This window comes from Coregonus lavaretus, assembly GCF_964263955.1.
Source record: "Coregonus lavaretus genome assembly, chromosome: 14".
Classification (NCBI taxonomy): domain Eukaryota; kingdom Metazoa; phylum Chordata; class Actinopteri; order Salmoniformes; family Salmonidae; genus Coregonus; species Coregonus lavaretus.
In genome coordinates, this window is record NC_140001.1 from 41,501,471 (window position 1) to 41,526,277 (window position 24,807).

A 24,807-nucleotide genomic window follows, 5' to 3' on the forward strand; every position below is an offset into this window, starting at 1 on the left:
CCAATTGTGCACCACCTCATGGGTCTCCCGGTCACGGCCGGCTGCGACACAGCCTGGGATCGGGATGGAACCCAGGTCTGTAGTGACACCTCAAGCACTGCAATGCAGTGCCTTAGACCGCTGCGCCACTCGGGAGGCCCTTCTATTGATTTTTTATGACATTATTATTGTGAGCAAGGGTTTATGTAGTATTCTAGGGCAACAAGTAATGACAGAAGATTAGCTGCATCTATCTAATTATAGACAAGTCGACTAACAAATAGCCTACCAAAATGTCGGAAATTATAAGCAGAAACATAGGCCTATCTAAAAAGGCCTGTCAAAAAATAGTTCCACCATCTCTGACTGTACAGCGCATTTTCTATAGTTGCGGGTTATTCTGGTGATCAAGGATTTATTTAGTATTCTAGTAATGACAGAAGAAAAGCTGCATGTATCTAATTATATACTAACACATTGCCTGACTAACAAATAGCCTACACAAATGTTGGAAATTATAAGCAGAAACACAGACCTATCAAAAAAGGCCTGTCAAAAAATAGTTCAGCCATTTCTGACTGTACAGCGTATTTTCTATATTTGCGGGTTAGGGTCGAGTGCGGGCTTCAGATTGTAACTTTAAATCAAAAACATGAAGTGCCTGTGGCCCTCCAGGACCAGGCTTGCCTACCCCTGCTCTATGGTACAGTGCTATGAAAAAGTATTTGCCCCCTTTCTAATTTTCTCTACTTTTGCATATTTGTGATACTGAATGTTATCAGATCTTCAACCAAAACCTAATATTAGATAAAGGGAACATAAGTGAACAAATAACACAACAATTACATATTTATTTCATAAACAAAGTTATGCAACACCCAATTCCCCTGTGTGAAAAAGTAATTGCCCCCTTACACTCAATAACTGGTTGTGCCACCTTTAGCTGCAATGACTCCAACCAAATGCTTCCTGTAGTTGTTGATCAGTCTCTCACGTCGCTGTGGAGGAATTTTGGCCCACTCTTCCATGCAGAACTGCTTTAACTCAGTGATGTGTGGGTTTTCAAGTATGAACTGCTCGTTTCAAGTCCTGCCACAACATCTCAATTGGGATTAGGTCTGGTCTTTGACTAGGCCATTCCAAAACTTCCAATTTGTTGCTTTGTTGCACCACCACCACCATGCTTGACCTTTGGTAAGATGTTCTTACTGTGGAATGCAGTGTTTGGTTTTCGCCAGGCATAATGGGACCCATCTCGTCCAAAAAGTTGACTCAAGTTTGCCAAAAAGCACCTTGATGATCATCAAGACTCTTGGAAGAACGTTCTATGGACAGATGATTCAAAAGTATAACTTTTTGGACGACATGGTTCCAGTAATGCCTGGCGAAAACCAAACACTGCATTCCACAGTAAGAACATCATACCAAAGGTCAAGCATGGTGGTGGTGGTGTGATGGTTTGGGGATGCTTTGCTACCTCAGGACCTGGACGACTTGCCTTAATAGAAGGAACCATGAATTCTGCTCTGTATCAGAGAATTCTACAGGAGAATGTCAGACCATCCGTCTGTGAGCTGAAGCTGATGCGCAGCTGGGTCATGCAACAAGACAATGATCCAAAACACACAATCAAGTCTACATGAACATTTCTAGTCCAGACCTAATCCCAACTGAGATGTTGTGGCAGGACTTGAAACGAGCAGTTCATGCTTGAAAACCCACACATCACTGAGTTAAAGCAGTTCTGCATGGAAGAGTGGGCCAAAATTCCTCCACAGCGACGTGAGAGACTGATCAACAACTACAGGAAGCATTTGGTTGGAGTCATTGCAGCTAAAGGTGGCACAACCAGTTATTGAGTGTAAGGGGGCAATTACTTTTTCACACAGGGGAATTGGGTGTTGCATAACTTTGTTTATGAAATAAATGAAATAAATATGTAATTGTTGTGTTATTTGTTCACTTATGTTCCTTTATCTAATATTAGGTTTTGGTTGAAGATCTGATAACATTCAGTATCACAAATATGCAAAAGTAGAGAAAATTAGAAGCTACAGTACTTTACTTTAGACCCCCCAAAAAGCCCACTGCTGCATTGTTGGATGATGTTGGTGCAGTTGTGAACCTCTTCAGTTCTGCCTCAGTCTGTATTATTCTTGTGAGACATTTGAAAGAGAAACATATACTGCCTACAGACTATACTGTCTTATTTTCACAGTCAGTAAGGCAGTATACTATAGCCTCATCAATATTGTATTCCCTTTGACAGAATTCTTGTTGTAATGGTATACAGAGAACAGTTAACACACGTGTGTCAATGTTTCTGAATAGTTAATGAAGCCAGTGACATTGGAAAATCACAGGTAAGTGGATTCAATGGTGCATAAACGTCAGAACTAAACATTACAGGCATATGTAACTGTTAATAATGTTAAAACTGCTGTAATTAACTGTATTGACTTAGCGCAACTCTCTGCAGATATTGAAAGATTTGACACCCTGCACCAACCTCAACCTGGCTTTGCCCCTCTGTGGATTATGCTACACAGCAGAAATACTGTAGCAGACTCATAACATTCTTGCAGGTTTCTGTCCAACCAACATCATTAATTGAATTATGCAGTAAAGTGCTGAGAGCAATAGTGAGAAGGGATGAGAATGGTAAGGTTGTGGGACTGCATACAGTTCTGGGATAAAGAGAGCATTTTAACACCCATACTGACCTTTATTCAGCAGGCCAATGTAGGCTGCCTGTATATCCTCCCCCTTAATGAAACCGTGTAGTCCCATTCAAAGAGCAGCATTTCATGTGACTTGGCTGGGGAGTACGGGTAATGCTACTCCACTGTAGTTGCTGATGTGCTCTGGCACACATGTAGCCTAGGCTACACACATATGTAGGTTACACACACTCACACACACACACACACACACACACACACACACATAATCACCTGTGGTTTGCATTGCAAAGCAGACAGTAACTTAAAGGTTGCTGGTTCGAATTCTCGAATCCCCGAGCCGAGCCGACAGGGCTCTGTCGATGTGCCCCAGAGCAAGGCTCTTAACGCTAATTGCTCCTGTAAGTTGCTCTGGGTAAGAGCGTCTGCTAAATGACTCAAATGTAACTGTCTATCATGGAGATTGAAATCGATTAAATCACTTGAATGAGCAAAATATCAATAAAAATGTGTCAAGATCATCCATGCAACCAATAAAGCAATTGTACGGTCCCTACATCCGCGATTACCATGATATGATATTGCTTCAGACATCTATAAAGAGCCGCAGCATCCTCAGAATTATGTAAGCGATGCACAGAAAGCAAACTGCAAACATAAAGAAAAACCCAGAAAAACCTCAACAACAGGGGTTGAGATAAATATGATTTACAAGTGGGTGGCACATACAGTGCCAATTTGCGCTACTGTAACAAACAGTGCCATTGCGTGCAGTCAGCGTTGCCAATCCGTCATAAATCAGCTTCATAAATCGCGCATATCATGTGTCAATATAGCCTAAACCTATCAATAGACTGGAAAACAGAGATCGCGATTTGTTGTTTTCATTTTTGCAAAGGATAGAATCGATTAAGGAATGTAGGCTATATATTCGATACGAATGTATCATAACATAGGTCAATGCATATCCTTTGCCTAAAGATAATGATCAATAGCCTATATGGGATACAATTAGACTGTGCTTTGCGACATGCGCTTGGGGGTTTGAGGATGCTGCAGGTTTGATATCGAACTGGTGCTCTTAGCCTGAGACATGCAGCGGCTTCATGCGGGTCAATGTGCGGTACCTTTGCCCAGCATCACTCCCAAAAGAGCCCATCGTCCGTATCGGCTTCGACGGGTTGACCCAAGTCGGCTCCTCCGGTGTTTTCGTTGCCTCGGTCTTGACGTCTGGGTCTATCTCCGAGGGAGACGGCGTGAGCTTAGCGACAGCCATCCTTCACCCGCTCCCAAGTTACCCCCAGCCGAGAATGAACAATATGTTACCTCTCTGTTGTCAGTACAAGCTTATGGAGCGACTGAAATTCAAAACCGCATCCTGAACGCACTTCTGAGGCAATATAGACCAAGGTAGACTTGCTTTCCCTTCCTTTCTGCATCACAAAATAATGTGAGAAAGTGCTGGGAGCTTCATCTTGTTATTGAGCAGCACTCCATCCTTTGGAGATGTGAGTTCCATTTTATCTCAGCCTCAAGACGTCATCAGTCCAACGTCAAACCATTCTACCAGTAGACGTGTGCCTCTGTTGCTAGTGTAACTGCACACATTGTTACATAACTTGCAAGATGTTCAAAGGTGGGTGTGATCAAATATGCATTTTGATCACTTCACATTGCCTCAGCTGTCATTCTGTGCACCTAAATATAATGTGTATTAACAGTTTTGTAGTGTAAAGTGCCTTTACTCCATTATGAATAATTGTACTTAATGCATAGGATCACTGAGGTGAGGTTTATTAATTTACAAAACAAGAGTGATGGATGACTTATTCATACTGTGAAATCTCAGTAATACTTGAAGCTTGCAGTTGCCACCAGATCGGACACTCCTATAATCAATAATCAGTCCCATGTCTCATCTAAATTGAGTAGTCTTTTACAGTGTAGACACAACCCCTGATGTGGCACCACCAGACCAACAGCCACAGGCATATGAACAGGTGCACTGCAATTAACTAACACTAGGATGCTTGTATGCCCTCAATATAAGACCTCATTTACAACACCAAAACATAAACGGAACATCCACTCCTCACCATGGCCTACAGTATATTTTCCAACATTACTGAACCCCTAAAATCTTTTAAGTTGTCCTATGGTGAAGAGGATAATACAGGGAAAGACTAAATACAGCCTGTCACAAACACTTTAGAATGATCAATAGATAGCAACTCCAGGAAAAGCAATTGCAAGAAGAAAAGTGAAGGAGGACTGAGTCCAGTATGGGAAGGAAATGATACAGGTAATGTAATAAAAAAGTGATGGAGATTGAAGGTGGTGCAAGAAAAAAAATAGATTTAGAATGAAGGAAGGGAAAAGGATAAGAGGAAGAAAACAAGTGCTGAGGAGAGGCCCGTACTCAGTCTCCACAGAGCCACCTAATGGTGATGGAGAGAACAGCAGCCTTACCTCCAGCAGACACTGAGCAGTAGCAGCAGTTTACCACAAGGAGCAGACCGACACAACTGAATGATTAGTAGTATTTTATGAGCAAAATATAGCTAATTTGACAAGTTAATGCTTCATTGAATCGATGAATATGTACATATTGTGGGGAAACGGCTGATATAAAAATGTGTGTCATACAAATAAAACTGCAACAGGAGCAAACAGACACAACTAAATGAGCACTATTTGATGCGCAAATGGCAAATATAGCTCTTAGGATACGTTGATGCTTTGTCAATGTGTGTATGTAAAAGGGGGAATTCATAACCAGGAGCTATTGCCATTAAACCAAAGGGAAATCACCTTGGTCCAAGGGCTACTATTGGGTTTTATACTTAGTCAAGGCCAATAATTGCCAGAGCGTGATTTCAAATGGCCTCCGCTACATGTACCTTTTTGGAAAACAGCAATATATAGCACTAATAACACTCAAAAAGGTCCCCTTAAATCTACTTCCAGTACTGAAAATAAGGCTGGTGACAGTGGGAATGGAATGGCAGTCTGGGGCGACAACACACACGGACACACGGACACACGGACACACGGACACACGGACACACACACCGCAGTCGGAGCGACCAGGGTCCCTAATCCCTCATAATCACTGGTCATGCATCACTACCTCCTTCACACTGCAGATGGGAGCCGAGAGCCACTGTAACACTGTTCTGTCAAAACACATTGGAACAGGAGCAAGCAGCGTCAATCTCCACAGGCTACACAACACCACAGCTGTCTGCTTCAACATAACATGGCCAGAGAGGGGAGAACACCAATGGCACACTTGGACATACACATTCATGACCACATACAATACGCACGCACGTGCACACATATACACACATACTGTATGTACACACATGCCTACGCAAGAATACATGCTTGCACACACACACACACACACACACACACACACACACACACACACATGCCTACGCAAGCAGCAGAGGGACTGTGACCCAAGAAAACCCTGAAAAATAGCACTTTCCTCTATGTGGTCTGAAATAGACTATGCCTCAGGGATCAGGGGGGCACACATGGACATATCATATTGTACAGATATGTGACAGAAGTGGAAACTGGTTGTTTATTTTAATGGTATATAGTCACGTAAAGTATGTGCTGATATAGAACAAAAAATTTAATAATAATATATAAAGTTACGTAGGCAAAGCAGGCAGATATCAGGCAATATTCAGTTATACCACAAAATTAAACTTTGAGATGTAGCCTAGCTTTTGGGTAGCGGTTAATTAATCTCTTCTCTCAAACGTTTCTTAAATTATGCAAGAACATTGCTCTGGCGGCAATAAGGACAAACAAAGCAGCATATCATGAATAAAACAAATGTACCTTTGGAGAGGTTGCACAATAAAGACGTTTTGAAGTCCTCATTTGAATATAACAGGGATAAATAACTTGTACTCGCTAGTGCAAACCTGATTATGTAACATACAACCTTAAACACATTACGCTGAGATTTAGCACCACTGTATTACAGTTCTGACATTTCATTCTTTAAATGTCTTGTTCAATAACATTAGCCCCTTTATCCCTCTTACTTTAAATCCAGTGAAACTGTCAAGGGTTGTTACTTTAATACTTTTGTATTTTGGTGCTACTCTAAAACACACAGTCTTTTCTCTGTGGATAGACAGGGTAACAAATGAGTCTGACGTTTCAACTCAGCAGACCTGGGTTCAAATAGTATTCAAAATCCTTTCAAATACTTTACCTGTGGTTGATTGAGCTTGCCTGGCTTAATGAACCAATATAATAGTCTCAGAACTGCAAACTCTGCCCATATGGCATTCCAGGCAGGCTAGATTAAATGCTCAAAGTATAAATATTTGACAGATTTCAAATAGTGTTATACAAGTAAGATCATCAGAGAGAGATTGGGCAGCCATGGGCACTGGCTCAAAATAATATCACAGTCTTAGAGGACCCACACAGCAATTATGTCTTCTTTTGAAGTTACATAATTGTCTCACGGAGGGAAATCAAACAAGCAAAACAACATGGCAGCATATTAAACTGTAGAGTCATTTCAGCTTATTATTTCACCTGCTAGCCTTACTCACACACAAATTAAAGCTGGCCCTAAGACAGAGAGCATTGACATGAACCCAAGTAACAAGTATATTTTCCACATTTTGTTGTGTTACAGCCTGAATTTAAAATTGATTAAATGTAGAATAATGAAAAGCTGAAATGTCTTGAGTCAATAAGTATTCAACCCCTTTGTTATGGCAAGCCAAAATAAGTTCAGGAGTAAACACTTGCTTAAAAAGTGCTTAACAAGTCACATAATAAGTTGCATGGACTCACTCTGTGTGCAATAATAGTTTTAAACATGATTTTTAAATGACTACCTCATCGCTGTACCCCGCACATACAATTATCTGTAACGTCCCTCAGTCGAGCAGTGAATTTCAAACACAGACTCAACCACAAAGACAAGGGAGGTTTTCCAATGCCTCGCAAAGAAGGGCACCTACTGGTAGATGGGTAAAAAAATAAAAATAACAGACATTGAATATCCCTTTGAGCATGGTGAAGTAATTAATTACAATACACTCAGTCACTACAAAGATACAGGTGTCCTTCCTAACTCAGTTACCAGAGAGGAAGGAAACCGCTCAGGGATTTCACTATGAGGCAAATGTTGACTTTAAAACAGTTACAGAGTTTAATGGCTGTGATAGGAGAAAACTGAAGATGGATCAACAACATTGTAGTTACTCCACAATACTAACCTAATTGACAGAGTGAAAAGAAGGAAGACTGTACAGAATACAAATATTCCAAAACATGCATCCTGCTTGCAACAAGGCACTAAAGAAATACTGCAAAAAACATTGGCAAAGCAATTCACTTTTTATCCTGAATACAAAGTGTTATGTTTGTGGCAAATCCAATACAACACATTACTGAGTACCACTCTCCATATTTTCAAGCATAGTGGTGGCTGCATCATGTTATGGGTATTTTTGTAATCTTGAAGGACTGGGGAGTTTTTCAGGATAAAAAATAAATGGAGCTAAGCACAGGCAAAATCCTAGAGGAAAACCTGGTTCAGTCTGCTTTCCACCAGACTCTGGGAGATTAATTCACCTTTCAGCTGGACAATAACCTTAAACATTTGGCCAAATCTACACTGGAGCTGCTTACCAAGAAGTCTGTGAGTGTTCCTGACTGGCCGAGTTACAGTTTTGACTTAAATGTACTTGACAATCTATGGCAAGACCTGAACATGGTTGTCTAGTAATGATCAACAACCAATTTGACAGAGCTTGAAGAATTGGTGTGGAAAGCTCTTAGAGGCTTACCCAGAAAGACTAACAGCTGTAATCACTGCCAAAGGTGCTTCTACAAAGTATTGACTCAGGGGTGTGAATACTTATATATATATATGAGATATTTCAGTATTTCATATTCAATACATTTGCTACAATTTTTAAAAACAGGTTTTCATGTTGTCATTATGGGGTATTGTCTGTAGATGGGTGCGGAAAGAAATCTATTTAATCCATTTTGAATTCAGGCTGTAACACAACAAAATGTGGAATAAGTCAAGGGGTATGAATACTTTCTGAAGGCACTGTACTAGCCAATTATTTTCTATCCATTCCACTTGCCTGCACAGAGAAGAGAAAAGCTGAGTAACCCTTCTACCCTTCTGCCATGTCTCATAGAAACAAATTCCCATTTACCCTTGTCCCCACATCAGCCTCCAGTCCAGTGTGACGATGTTGTGTCTCTATGCACACACCACACGCGCGTAAACACACACACACACACACACACACACACACACACACACACACACACACACACACACACACACACACACACACACACACACACACACACACACACATACACACACACACACACACACACACACACACAGTCCCCTAGCTTGCTGACGAGCTCGTCACGTCCCAGTCATTACAGCAGCTTATTAAACCTGACAACCATAGGGATCCAGCCTTCACCAATGGCAGCTAATTAAACAAGGGAAGACAAATGCCTGAGTGATAAATTGTGAACGCTGTTCCAACTATTTCCAACTATTTCCCAACAAAAATAAATGAAGGAAAGCATAACTGATGTTATAAAACTAATTCTCCCCTGACAGTTTTATTTTCTCACTTCCATGAAGTCTATACTTATTGCAGTTCCCACTAGGACAAGCCTCATGAGACTGTGCTCGACAACCACTTAGTATCCTCTGAGTTGTGCCTCTATAAATCAGGCTAACAGTAACCATTTATACTGTAGGCAAAAACGAATAGAATCTTATTCTATTTTCTAGCTAGGAGATACTGACTAAGACGAGATAGAAAAATACTGAAACAAGTGTTAATCATATCAGAGGGAGGTAGAAATCGAATCTCAATGACACATTTAACACATTGGGATTCTCACACTGATTGAGCTATATTCCACATTGCAGATGTACAGACCGAGACAGTGCAGTCAATTTAAATGGAACTAATTCGATCTCTAGTGCCGATGAGGGTGAGAGGCGAGAGCTATAACTGTGGCTCACCCACACACTAGCATGATGACTAAGCCTACCTATGGTCTAGACTCAAGGCTCTGAGTCTGACAAAGTGTGTGTGTGTGCATGTGTGTGTGTGTGTGATGCTTGTGCACGTGTGCGCGTTTGTGTCTAACCTGTAGGTGCCCTGTTTTGGAAGCAACATTGCCCAACACTACAGTCCATGCACATCACATAATGTATCTTCACACGTTAGGTGGCAGAACAGGGAATAGTTCACACTAACCGTGACCTTCCCTGAGGCACATACAGCCCTTGATGCATTCAGAGGACTACTGCTGGTTCATCATCATCATCATCATCATCATCATCATCATCATCATCACTGCTATACCCTGCCATAAACACTGTTATGTACACCATCCAGTTAGGGTCTTGTCCACGGCTGCCTTGTTGTTGCCTTGTTGAGTGGAGCGGTTTCAAAGTATTAAACGCTAATTTCTCTACTAAACAGGCTATAGAAAGCAAGGTCAGTATTCAAACAGTGTCATTCTTCCTCAAAGGAGCAGTTATAGTATATTTAACATCTAATTACCACCACTCATTCCATATAGCTCCCATCAACATCATGAAAAGCGGCACATGGGGGGAGGAAAACAAAATTATTAATCGAAAGGGAAGATAGAATGAACCAATTTTCACAAACATTACCCCGCTGCTCCTTCGGGTTTCAATCAAGAGACAGGCGTACATAAAAGCCTAGCTACATAGAGAATCTGACTTCTGTTTCTATTTCTGAAATGAGCATTTACCAACCCCTCCTCCTCCTCGCCTCCTCTGCTCTGCCAGCCCTCCTTCCTCCCATCCCCATGTCAATCATAAACGTGTGTGCACACACACACACCCACACAAACACACACACACGCACACACTCCCATCCCCCGTCATATGCGTACCCCTGGTGTGCCTGTTCCTCTACAGCACCCACACAGCTTCACCCCAGCCCTGGAGATAATGACAGCCAGTGAGGGGATCCCCTCTGAGAAGGATGCCAATGCTAGGCTGCCAGCAACACCAGCCAGGAGCACCAGCCTGCCAGAGAGACTGGCAGCACTGACAGATCCCATTAGCCTAGACTCGCTTTACCTACTACTCAGAAAGACACAGGGTGGAGGGAGGGAGAAAGCACTGACAGAGCCTGTTGAGCCGCACAACTACCCATACCCTCCCATCCACTAGCCTGCATACTAGTAATAATAATACATATGATTTATATAGCTATTTTCTAAAAACTGCCAGTTAGAGGGGAGGAAGAAAGAGAGAGAGAGGGTGAGAGATGGTGAGAGAGAGAGAGAGAGAGAGAGAGAGAGAGAGAGAGAGAGAGAGAGAGAGAGAGAGAGAGAGAGAGAGAGAGAGAGAGAGAGAGAGAGAGAGAGATAAAGAAGGTGGGATGGAGGGAGAGAGAAAGCGAGCGAGCTGGGGATGGGGTTGCATGGGAGTCTGGGGGTCATCCTATCATCCAGGCCTTACTATAACAAGGTCAGGCTGTATTGCACAACCAACCTTAGAGGAATTGACTACAGCACAAACAGATCAGACAACTACCAGGCAGGTACATTGGGGTGCTGGTGGTTTTGGAGATGCCCCCCTCAAAAAAATCACAGACACATCGGCTCAGTAATCACAACACTTCAAAACTAATTAAATTAAGAAAGCAGACATTGAATATCCAATTGAGTATGGTAGTTATTAATAACACTGTGGATGGTGTATCAATACACCAAGTCACTACAAAGATAATGGCTGTGATATGATAAAACTGAGGATGGATCAACAAACATTGTAGTTACTCCAAAATACTAACCCTTTTGACAGAGTGAAAAGAAGGAAACCTGTACTGAATAAAAATATTCTAAAACATGCATCCTGTTTGCAACAAGGCACTAAAGTAATACTGAAAAGAATGTGGCAAAGCAATTAACATTTTGTCCTGAATACAAAGTGTTATGTTTGTGGCAAATCCAATACAACACATTACTGAGTACCACTCTCCATATTTTCAAGCATAGTGGTAGCTGTTATTGGTATGCTTGTAGTTGTTAAGGACTTGGGAGTATTTCAGGATAAAAAAGAAATGGAAAGGAGCACATGCTAGAGGAAAACCTGGTTCAGTCTTCTTTCCACCAGATACTGGGAGATGAATTCACCTTTCAGCAGGACAATAACCTAAAACACAAGGCCAAATCTACACTGTAGTTGCTTACCAAGAAGCCAGTGAATGTTCCTGAGTGGCCAAGTTACAGTTCTGACTTAAATCTCCTTGAAAATCAATGCAAGACTTGAAAATGGTTGTCGAATGATCAACAACCAATTTGACAGAGCTTGAAGAATTTTGAAAATAATAATGTGCAAATATTGCACAATCCAGGTGTGCAAAGCTCTTATGGTGTTTTCACACTTGGTCCCTTTCAGCCAATTTTTGTGAACTCAGTGCAGTTCGCTTAATTTATTTGTGCAGTGTGAACACTCCAAAGGAACTCAGACCCCTCAAAAGAGCCCCCGAAGCGAACCGAACTGAGACCATCTCAAGAGGTGGTCTGAGTTCGGTTCGCTTGAATTCCGCCATCTGGTTCCCTTTTTTAATACAATGTGAACGCAAAGCTCCCAAGGTTCGCTTGTCATTATTCCCGCACCACACACTAGACTACTGCAACACCGTTTCCCCTGCCATAAACACTCACATTGTTGCCACAAAAGAGAGAAGATGATGATGTGCAGGTTTGCAGAAAAAAATGTGTGCTGTTTTTGGATATTGATTAGCGATTGTCAAGGAACAGAAATTCCAAAATGTGTGGACTTTTTAGGTCAGATTATTTGTTTGCAATATGTGATCTATAGGCTATGAGAGCTATACAGTGGGGGAAAAAAGTATTTGATCCCCTGCTGATTTTGAACATTTGCCCACTGACAAAGACATGATCAGTCTATAATGTTAATGGTAGGTTTATTTGAACAGTGAGACAGAATAACAACAAAAAAACCCAGAAAGACGCATATCAAAAATGTTATAAATTGATTTGCATTTTAATGAGGGAAATAAGTATTTAACCCCCTCTCAATCAGAAAGATTTCTGGCTCCCAGGTGTCTTTTATACAGGTAACAACCTGAGATTAGGAGCACACTCTTAAAGGGAGTGCTCCTAATCTCAGTTTGTTACCTGTATAAAAGACACCTGTCCACAGAAGCAATCAATCAATCAGATTCCAAACTCTCCACCACAGCCAAGACCAAAGAACTCTCCAAGGATGTCAGGGACAAGATTGTAGACCTACACAAGGCTGGAATGGGCTAAAAGACCATAGCCAAGCAGCTTGGTGAGAAGGTGACAACAGTTGGTGCGATTATTCGCAAATGGAAGAAACACAAAATAACTGTCAATCTCCCTCAGCCTAGGGCTCCATGAAAGATCTCACCTCGTGGAGTTGCAATGATCATGAGAACGGTGAGGAATCAGCCCAGAACTACACGGGAGGATCTTGTCAATGATCTCAAGGCAGCTGGGACCATAGTCACCAAGAAAACAATTGGTAACACACTACGCCGTGAAGGACTGAAATCCTGCAGCGCCCGCAAGGTCTCCCTGCTCAAGAAAGCACATATACAGGGCCGTCTGAAGTTTGCCAATGAACATCTGAATGATTCAGAGGAGAACTGGGTGAAAGTGTTGTGGTCAGATGAGACCAAAATCGAGCTCTTTGGCATCAACTCAACTCGCCGTGTTTGGAGGAGGAAGAATGCTGCCTATGACCCCAAGAACACCATCCCCACCGTCAAACATGGAGGTGGAAACATTATGCTTTGGGGGTGTTTTTCTGCTAAGGGGACAGGACAACTTCACCGCATCAAAGGGACGATGGACGGGGCCATGTACCGTCAAATCTTGGGTGAGAACCTCCTTCCCTCAGCCAGGGCATTGAAAATGGGTCGTGGATGGTTATTCCAGCATGACAATGACCCAAAACACACGGCCAAGGCAACAAAGGAGTGGCTCAAGAAGAAGCACATTAAGGTCCTGGAGTGGCCTAGCCAGTCTCCAGACCTTAATCCCATAGAACATCTGTGGAGGGAGCTGAAGGTTTGAGTTGCCAAACGTCAGCCATGAAACCTTAATGACTTGGAGAAGATCTGCAAAGAGGAGTGGAACAAAATCCCTCCTGAGATGTGTGCAAACCTGGTGGCCAACTACAAGAAACGTCTGACCTCTGTGATTGCCAACAAGGGTTTTTGTCACCAAGTACTAAGTCATGTTTTGCAGATGGGTCAAATACTTATTCCCTCATTAAAATGCAAATCAATTTATATCATTTTTGACATGCGTTTTTCTGGATTTCTTTGTTGTTATTCTGTCTCTCACTGTTCAAATTAAACCTACCATTAAAAGTATAGACTGATCATGTCTTTGTCAGTGGGCAAACATACAAAATCAGCAGGGGATCAAATACTTTTTTCCCTCACTGTATAAGCTGTTTATTGATTGTGGGGTTTGAATAGTGTGAAAAGAGAACATTTGGTGCTAATCACAACATAGGGTACAAAATATATTCCAGCTCTTAAAGGGGCAGTAGCCTACCTTGGGTGTACAATTTTCAATTACAGCATAATTTATTCTGCAGTTATTCTATAGCTATTTATTCTGTTACCAATCAAATGTACATGTTAATAGTATCTTCTGTATACAATTATAATGTCTCATATTTTAACTAATTGCTATCTATTAGCTTCCAAAATGTAAGTAGGTATATCTAGCTGTCCGATAACACATTCTGATTGAATGGCTTGTCCTGCACTTTGTAAAAACCTAGAGTGCATGTTAGAAAAAGATCTTGGTTCCTTTCTAAACATAGCATGTGAATGCAAAGAGGACTCAGTCCACAAAATAGGTGAAGTGAACTTGCAAAAGTGTTGAGTCCTCATTCAAAGGCAAAGGCAGTGTGAATACAAAGAGAACTGAGTACTTTTGTTGTTTTTTTACCCCAGAGTTCACTTTAAAGAGGACTGAGATCGGTTCTTTTAAAAAGGAGACCCAGAAACACTCACAGCTGTAATCGCTGCCAACGGTGATTCTAACATGTATTGACTCTGGGGTATGAATACTTATGTATAATGAGATATTTCAGTATTTAATTTTCAATACATTTGCAAACATTTCTAAAAACATGTTTTCACTTCGTCATTATGGAGTACATATTTTATTCAGGCTGCAACACAACAAAATGTGGAATAAGTCAAGGTGTATCTTCTGAAAGCACTGTATCAACTCATAGAACGTAGAAAAACCAAATGAGTTTTCTTCTTTCTGTTTACACTAGGCCTATGCTCTGGAGCTCAGAAACAACCAATCATGCTAGTGATAAACGAATTACAGTTGTTTCCATTTTGGCTAATGTTCTTAAGACACAACCTGCTAAAACCCGCAAGTGCGTGAAGATGCTTTTCACATAAATCCCACCACAGCCATGAGAGAAGACAGACACAGAGAGATTTCTCTCCTCTCTGCCATGGAGATCTCCATTAATTATAGTGTCTAAAAGGCCAGAAAACATGGTAGCCCGGCAACCAGCTACGATTATCCTCAACAATGAGACAGCGAATAGCTCCACAATGACCTTTCTGAAACACTCAAGTGAAAATATACATGAAGAAGTATGCATTGGTTGGCATTCATGTTATTTTGGTTTGAAAGAAATATGATGTTACAAATGAATAGGCAAAGATGTTATATGATATTCACAGTGAAGTGAGATGAAACATATCAACAAATCTGCTGATTTGCACAATATTATTCTAAAGCAATCTCTGTGCTTAGAATCAACATTCTGCAGATAATAGACGGCCAAAGTATCGTTTCTGCTTTAGTTTTCAAGATGATTTTACATATTGTGCATATTTATTTATTCTGAACACATTTACATTTGTTGGCAATGTCAATTCTTGTAATTTTTTTTCAAAATACTTACTTTTATGTTTGCTAGCTAAACAGGCAAATGCTGCCAAGTACTAAACAGTAAACCAATCAAAACGTGTGTACTATCCTGTTACCATCTATGCTGATCACGTCTGACAATCATGTTCTCTATACCTAAGGTACATAAACAAAGCTGGTGACAGCTCGAGAGAGATATCCGTCCGAAACTGCTATCAGGTAAAGTATTTTTTATATTTGTAGTGCTAATCTATTTAGTTATAGAAACGTGATACCATCAATGCAAGCTGTAAAATAACTCCCAACTTTACTTAGAATGCAGCAACCTTAGCAATGTATCTAGAAAAAAAGGTGCTATCTACAACCTAATACGGTTCTTTGGCTGTCTCCATAGGAGAACCCTTTAAAGAACACATTTGGTCACAGGTTTTGGTTCCAGGTAGAACCCTTTTGAGGTAGAACCCTTAACAAAGAGGGTTCTACATGGAACCCTAAAGAGTTCTATCTAGAACCAAAAAGGGTTCTACCTGGAACCAGAAACAGTTATCCTATGGGGACAGCCAAAGAACCCTTTTGGAACCCTTTTTTCTAAGAGTGTACAGCAGATAGCAGGAGCAGATAGCTTTATCTCATGATCTATTCATTTCTCTCCTGTGTTCACGTGCTATTCACCAAGCATGGGCTCAGCTGATTCACTCAACTGTGAGGAGAACCATCCTATTCTAGTTTGAACTGGCCCTGCCATCACTATTAGACATTGAGACCCCATATGCATTTGCGTGTTTTTTAAAAATCTGTGGGTTTTGTCTGTGTAGATTGAAGTGAATTCAACAAGTGACATCAATAAGGGATCATAGCTTTCACCTGGAGTGTACAAAACATTAGGAACACCTGCTCTTTCCATGACATAGACTGATCAGGTGAATCCAGGTGAAAGCTGTGATCCCTTATTGATGCCACTTGTTAAATCCACTTCAATCAGTGTAGATGAAGGGAAGGAGACAGGTTAAAGAAGGATTTTTAAAAGAAGGATATTTAAGCCTTGACAATAATTGGGACATGGATTGTGTATCTGTGCCATTCAGAGTGTGAATGGGCAAGACAAAATATTTAAGTGCCTTTGAACAGGGTATGGTAGTGGGTGCCAGGCACACCAGTTTGAGTGTGTCAAGAACTGCAACGCTGCTAGGTTTTTCACACTCAACAGTTTCCCATCAAGAAGGTCCACCACCCAAAGGACATCCAGCCAACTTGACACAACTGTGGGAAGCATTGGAGTCAACATGGGCCAGCATCCCTGTGGAATGCTTTCGACACCTTGTAGAGTCCATCCCCTGACGAATTGTGGCTGTTCTGAGGACAAAAGGGGCTGCAACTCAATATTAGGAATATTTTCCTAATGTTTTGAACACTCAGTGTATAACCATGCCAAAACATGATTTAAAAATGTAATTCACTGACAGAGAGATAGCTAATGAAACACTAGCTAGCTTCCTGAGCAGGCAAATTGACATTTACAGTAGCTGGCTAGGCTAGTCAAACTGTAACCTTGGCTAGCTTTCAATAAATTGGTCCTCTGTAGCTCAATTGGTAGAGCATGGCGCTTGTAACGCCAGGATAGTGGGTTCGATCCCCGGGACCACCCATACGTAAAAATGTATGCACACATGACTGTAAGTCGCTTTGGATAAAAGCGTCTGCTAAATGGCATATTATTTATAATTAAGTGGTCAACGGAGTTACCTCTTCATGTGATCAAGACAATTCTCATTGCATGCTGCATATTTCAAGTGCACTCGAAAACAGATATTTATCTTATTACAGTCTTCATCACACACAGAGAGCAGCTCAAGTTTTCACGTGAGGTTGTGTTTACTCAGAGGCAGGCCATTGGCTGCCTTCATCACGAGGGGTATATATGGGAGTTCGATTGGTTCCAAGTTTAGCAGTTCGGCAAATTTGCCTGTGCAGACAGTGTTGAAATATACTTTTTATGAGACAATTTGTAAGAATTGAAGGTGGCAACAAATTCTATAGTCATCATAAGAATGGTTTACTATGATATACAAAATATCAGCTCTTCCCTCGACAGGGATCGATCAACTTAATGTTTTTCGGCTTCGGTCCACCACCTATAAAATGAAGGAACACCGCAGAGAGAAAACACATTGTGTGCATCTTCTCTCAGTATGTAAAGGAAATACTGAGAGAAAATCAGTGTCCGAAGAGAAAACATACTGTCCAATTTCAGCTTGAAAAATACTACAATATTTAGAAAGATCAATTCTAGTCACGGTGAGAACAGACATCAGCTTCAAAACATATAAAAACATACTGACAGCAATATCCTGCTGGGAGGCTGAGAGAGAGAGAGAGAGAGAGAGAGAGGGGGGAGAGAGAGAGAGAGAGAGGGGGGGGGGGGAAGAGAGAGAGAGAGAGCGACAGAGAGAGCGAGAGAGGGGGGAGAGAGAGAGAGAGACAGAGAGAGCGAGAGAGGGGGAGAGAGAGAGAGAGAGAGAGAAAGAGAGAGAGAGACAGAGAGGGGGGAGAGAGAGAAAGAAAGATTGAGAGACAAAGAGACAGAGAGAGAGCAACGTGACAGAGAGAAATTAGAGAGAAAGAGAGAAAGATGGAGATGGAGAGAGAAAGAGAGAGCAACACGACAGAGAGAAATGATAGTCGTCACATTGACTCTCACAAAAGCCGCTTTACCTTGACATTTCAGGCAGCAGCAGAAAGGGATTTCACTTTTTCTCTGTCAATAAAAAGACATACAGTTGATCTACTAGTCACTAGGCCATAGCGATATTGGACATGTTCAGAAGAGATCTACAGTGAGACATTTGTGCTGCTGGAATTGACATTTTGAACCAGGAATAAAGAAATAACAGTGTGCTCTGTTGCTCTGTGATGTTTCTGTCAATTACAAACATTGTTTTCTAAACTGGAAAAAAATGATATAACCGATTGCTACTAACAGACTAAATTGCCCTAATGTTGATACCTGACAACAAACGAATGAGCTTCAATACACATCATGCAAATACCCAGGAGGTAAGGATAAAACCCAGGGCTGGCTCTGCATCTAGATCCATATTCATTGTTCACATAAAAGAAAACCTCTTTCACATCTTACACCTTCACACAGCTTTCACAGCTCTTTCATAGCAATATGAACAAACAAAAGACAGCACGCCACACTGGGAAATCCAACACATTCAAAACAGTCTGTATAGTATGTACCAACTAAGGACAAGATACCAGAGACTCCATTGCTTGCTATTGATGGTGTTGGGTTTATGTGTGAAGTATTACTGACTTCCAACTCCTTTGTCATTGGTCATACAACTCACACAGCAAAAGGTACATTTCTGACTACGCCTTGAGGCCTCAATCTTTACTGCTGAACTATATCAAATAAGTCATGTCCAGTCCAGCCTGTCAGCCAGTCAGAGTCCAACCATGATACGTTAGAACTCCTCAGGCAGCAGGCAGCTGCTGATGTTGATGATATAACACTGCTTTCAAATTCTATTCTCAGAGTTTGTAGTCAGTGGAAGAAGGGGAGGAAAGTTCCATTAGCAACCTTAGAGAATTCACAAAACCATTAAGGGAGTTCCCATCTTAACGGTGTGTTATGTTGACTAAGTAACCACATTTTAAGAAGCTATGCAGCATTTAACACAAACCAATTATGCCTGCCTGCCTGCAGCTCATCAACATAAAACATAATTCTGTTTCTTTACTCACTGAGTTTCATTCATTTCAGCACCACAGAGACAGACAGCTCCACAGCCAACAGTGAAGCAGAATGCGCTTATATACAGTGCCTTCAGAAAGTAGTCACACCCCTTGTGTTTTCCTTTTTTTTGTGTGTTACAGCCTGAATTTAAAATTTATTAAATTTTCACAATAACCCATAATGTCAAAGTGGAATTATGTTTTTCTAGATTTTTACAAATTAATAAAAAATGAAAAGCTGAAATGTCTTGAGTCAATAAGTATTGTATTCAACCCCTTTCTTATGGCAAGCCTAAATAAGTTCAGGAGTAAAAATGTGCTTAACAAGTCACATAATAAGTTGCATGGACTCACTCTATGTGCAATAATAGTGTTTAACATGATTGTTGAATGACTACCTCATCTCTCTACCCCACACATACAATTATCTGTAAGGTCCCTCAGTCAAGAAGTGAATTTCAAACACAGATTCAACCACAAAGAATATTCCAAAAGGCATTAAAGTGAAACTGCAAAAAATGTAATTAACTTTATGTCCAATACATAGTGTTATGTTTGAGGCAAATCCAACAAAACACATCACTGAGTGCCACTCTTCCTATTTTCAAGCATGGTGGTGGCTGCAGCATGTTATGGGTATGCTTGTCATTTGCAAGGATGTGGAATTCTTTAGGATCAAAATAAACGTTATAGATCTAAGCACAGGCGAAATCCTAGAGGAAAACCTGGTTCAGTCTGCTTTCCAACAGACACTGGGAGACAAATTCACCTTTCAGCCAGACAATAACCTAAAACACAAGGCCAAATATACACTGGAGTTGATTACCAAGATGACACTGAATGTTCCTGAGTGGCCTTTATTTTCAATGAATTTACAATATCTAATATCATGTTCTAACTTTGTCATTATGGGGTATTGTGTGTAGATGGGTGAGAAAAACATATATTTAATCAATTTTGAATTCAGACTTTAATACAACAAAATGTGGAATAAGTCAAGGGGTATGAATAATTTCTGAAGGCACTGTATTTGCTACTAAGGGGATTTAATTCCAGTTGTCTTGGCCAACAGCTTTTCTTCCAATCAACCAATGAAATACCTCTGCAGCTATGATACATGGAGAGCCCCTAGTCAATATAGGACCAATTAGGTGGTCAATTAAGTGAAAAACAAGAGGAAGAAAACAACTGCACACACAGCCCATGCATGCAACACGCACATGATGCACATACACACACAAACACACACACCGTGGCCATTCCAGGACTTTTTAATGAGTGCCCCTGGGCCATATTATGTTCTGGCCAGAAGTATTATAGTTGATTGTGGTGGCTACCTGTCGTCATTCTGAAAAGACTGGTCCCCCAGCAGCAGGTCCCTGAAGCGGAAGCGGGGCGGTAGAGGGGGGACCTCAGAGTCCACTTCCGCCATCTTCAGGGCTGAGATGTCCAGAATAACTCCAGTGTTGCTGCTGTTGCTCTTCTGCAGGGTCTCAGTGGACGATGACCTGATAGGATTATAGAGATATAGAAATATAAGAAATATGGATTGTTGGCTGGCTGGCTGGCTTTTGATACACACTCTGATTGCTGGCTGGCTTTTGACCTGATCTCTGACCTCTGACATGTTGAGTTGCTCTCTGACACTCAGACATGTTGATTTCCTGACAGAGCACTGAGGATGTTAGTCTCACATTGGAAATATTATATTTTTTTGAGTTGTTGACAGCACAGACATAAAACGATGACATATCTCAGTGGTTGACATTAAGATGCAACAAGCATAACCAGTATACTTTCTTTCTTCTTATTCTGTAACTTTCCATTGCAATTAAAGGGAACGAGATGACAAACAAGCAGAAAAGGAAATTACATTTTCATCAGGAGATTTGTTCATATCTGGGTCGATGTGTGTGTGTGTGCGGATTGGGCATATTTTCATTACATGGGAAAACATGTATACTGAAAAAATATATAAACACAACATGTAAAGTGTTGGTCCCATGTTTCATGAGCTGAAATAAAAGAGGCCATAAATGTTAAATATGCACAAAAAGCTAATTTCTCTCAAATTTTGCACATGATTTTTTTTTACATCCCTGTTATTGAGCATTTCTCCTTTGCCAAGATAATCCATCCACCTGACAGGTGTGGCATATCAAGAAGCTGATTAAACAACATGATCATTACACAGGTGCACCTTATGCTGGGGACAATAAAAGGCCACTCTAAAATGTGCAGTTTTGTCACACAGTGACAATACATTATGTTTTCATTATTACTGAACTCTGGGTCTCGGTTTCTGTGTTCAGTGTTCTGTGACAAACGTATTTATAATAGAAAGCTAATAATTCTAATAAAAGAAATGTGATTTGATTGTGGAGGGGTAAACATTATCTGAACTAATACTCTGATTCACATCAAGTCATGCATGAAAACCCTCCAGAGGATACAGAGAGACCATCTGAGGCTAGATGCGGGTAACTGACAAAATAATGGAAACACCAACTAAAGTGGGCGGCAGGTAGCTTAGTGGTTAAGAGCGTTGTGCCAGTAACCGAAATGTCACTGGTTCTAATCCCCGAGCCGACTAGGTGAAAAATCTGTCGATGTGCCCTTGAGCAAAGCACTTAACCCTAATTGCTCCTGTAAATCGCTCTGGATAAGAGCGTCTGCTAAAATGTCAAGTGTCTTAATAGGGCGTTGGGCCGCCAGAACAGCTTCATTACACCTTGGCATAGATTCTACAAGTGTCTGGAACTCTATTGGAAGGATGCAACACAAGACATTTGGTGTTTTGTTGATGGTGGTGGGAAATGCTGTCTCCAAAATCTCCCATAAGTGTTCAATTGGATTGAGATCTGGTGACTGAGACAAACACACACACACACACACCCTTTAAACCCCATATGCTGCTTTGAGGCCCCTCTTTCAAAGTCTTCTTCTAGCCATGGTAGCCAAAATAATGGGCAACTAGGCATTTTTATACATGACTCTAATCATGATGGGATGTTTTAGTTGCTTAATTAACTCTGGAACCACACCTGTGAGGAAGCACCCGCTTCCAATATACTTTATGTCAGTTCGTGTCACATTGAGAGGAATTAAACAGGTCGGAACATTACCTGTCTCCATGGGAACTCGAGGATCGACGTGACGTGCTCATAGTCCCCTCTTGGCGAGGGATTTAGGAAATTAAAGAGAGAGAGATGAATAATGAATCTATTAAGGTCAGAAAGCATGATATGTAACGTGATTATTACACACACAGCATTTACAGTACTTTAGCTTAAGTCTGTGCTGCTGCTAAGCAAGCCAATCCCTCAGAAGGTAGCACTCTTCCTTTGACTTTCTTCCTGAGGATTACTCCGACACTCAGCTGATGCCTGAGACTTGTTGGGATAACCCTGCTGGATGGCTTGTCTCACTGTAACACACTAACTGTTTCATAAAACCCTGTGCATGTTCAAAGTACTGTTATCCAATGTACTAAGTGGAGCGTTTGATGATCAACAAGCGGTAAAGTGACTCTCAGATGTTCTGTAATAATAACACACTGTGTAACACAATGTGTGAATGTGCTGTTCCTCAAACACAAGGGAATGTGATGGGTTTTGAAAATAAGAAGACAATTGCATTGATTTTGTAGTCTATCACATCTCTGCTTGTAATGGATTCCTGATCTGGTGAGCCATGTTCTGGGCTAACAAGTGTGTCACAATCTATGTACTATCCTATAGTTCAATCTATAATTAGAAGCTTAGGTGTTGGTGATTCATCTGTAATAGCCATGGTGACTCTATCACAATAAATTATATGTGAGACTCTATCATTTCTCTCTGTCGTGGTTGCTCTCTCTTTATCTCTCCATCTCCATCTTTCTCTCTTTCTCTCTATTCTCTTCTCTCTCTCTCTCTCTCCCCTTCTCTCTCTCTCTCCTCTCTCTCTCTCTCTCTCTCCTCTCTCTCTCTCTCTCTCTCTCTCTCTCTCTCTCTCTCTCTCTCTCTCTCTCTTCTCTCTCTCTCTCTCTTCTCTTCTCTCTCTCTCTCTCTCTCTCTCTCTCTCTCTCTCTCTCTCTCTCTCTCTCTCTCTCTCTCTCTCTCACACAATTTCCTCTCCAAACAACTTTGCTCATTTCACTTTGCTCAACGGAGAGAAGCCACTCTGTCAGACAGGGGGGAGGGGAGGGCATGTGGAGATGATAGGGGGCCAGATTAGAGTGGGAGTGGAGGTGAAGCGATTTGTGTGTGAATGTGTGGTATGTCTCTTACTTATGAATTCCTGCGATGTTGCCTCTGAGAATGGGTACACAGTGACACATACATAATAGATTTGGTCCCTGGTACTGGCAGTCTGTGAAATGAGTCACTTGATAATTAATCAATAAGACCCAAGGAGGTGTGGTATGTGGCCAATATGCCACGGCTGATGGCTGTTCTTATACATGACGCAATGCTGAGTGCCTGGATACAGCCCTTAGTTAGCTGTTGTGGCGTGGTAATTTGAAAGGAGTCAGGCGCAGGAGGGTAAATCAGAGAATAAAAGGGTTTATTCCGAAGGCACAGCGGTACGCAGCAATGAGTCAAACACTCCAGTGCGTAATCAGGCGCACTGGTAAACAACAAGGCACACGGGTGAAATATCCCGGTGATACAAAATACAGTGGGGAGAACAACATCTACGTCATTTAGCAGACGCTCTTATCCAGAGCGACTTACAGTTAGCGATTACATATTTTTTTTATACTTGTGGGAATCGAACCCACAACCCTGGCGTTGCAAACGTCATGCACTATAAACTGAGCTACATCCCTGCCGGCCATTCCCTCCCCTACCCTAGACGACGCTGGGTCAATTGTGCGCCGCCCATGAGTCTCCCGGTCGCGGCCGGCTGCGACAGAGCCTGGATTCGAACCAGGATCTCTAGTGGCACAGTTAGCACTGCGATGCAGTGCCTTAGACCACTGCGCCACTCAGGAGTCCACTCAAGTATTTGATACACTGCCGATTTTGCAGGTTTTCCTACTTACAAAGCATGTAGAGGTCTGTAATTTTTTATCATAGGTACAATCCAACTGTGAGAGACAGAATCTAAAACAAAAATCCAGAAAATCACATTGTATGATTTTTAAGTAATTAATTAGCATTTTATTGCATGACATAAGTATTTGATCACCTACCAACTAGTAAGAATTACGGCTCTCACAGACCTGTTAGTTTTTCTTTAAGAAGCCCTCCTGTTCTCCACTCATTACCTGTATTAACTGCACCTGTTTGAACTCATTACCTGTATAAAAGACACCTGTCCACACACTCAATCAAACAGACTCCAACCTCTCCACAATGGCCAAGACCAGAGAGCTGTGTAAGGACATCAGGGATAAAATTGTAGACCTGCACAAGGC

The 24,807-nt window shown here is 41.4% G+C and overlaps 1 protein-coding gene across 1 annotated transcript in view; it reads right to left on the reverse strand.

Annotated features, from left to right (window-relative positions):
* The window catches only part of kcnt1b (potassium sodium-activated channel subfamily T member 1b), a gene marked incomplete at both ends in the record, with an annotated part of 102,383 nt that overhangs the window by 72,833 nt on the left and 4,743 nt on the right, over nucleotides 1-24,807 (reverse strand). Inside the window, 2 exons of the mRNA XM_084176353.1 lie at nucleotides 20,741-20,911; nucleotides 22,529-22,577. Of these exons, the coding sequence (XP_084032479.1) occupies nucleotides 20,741-20,911; nucleotides 22,529-22,577 (220 nt within the window). The remainder of the gene's footprint in view (nucleotides 1-20,740; nucleotides 20,912-22,528; nucleotides 22,578-24,807) is intronic.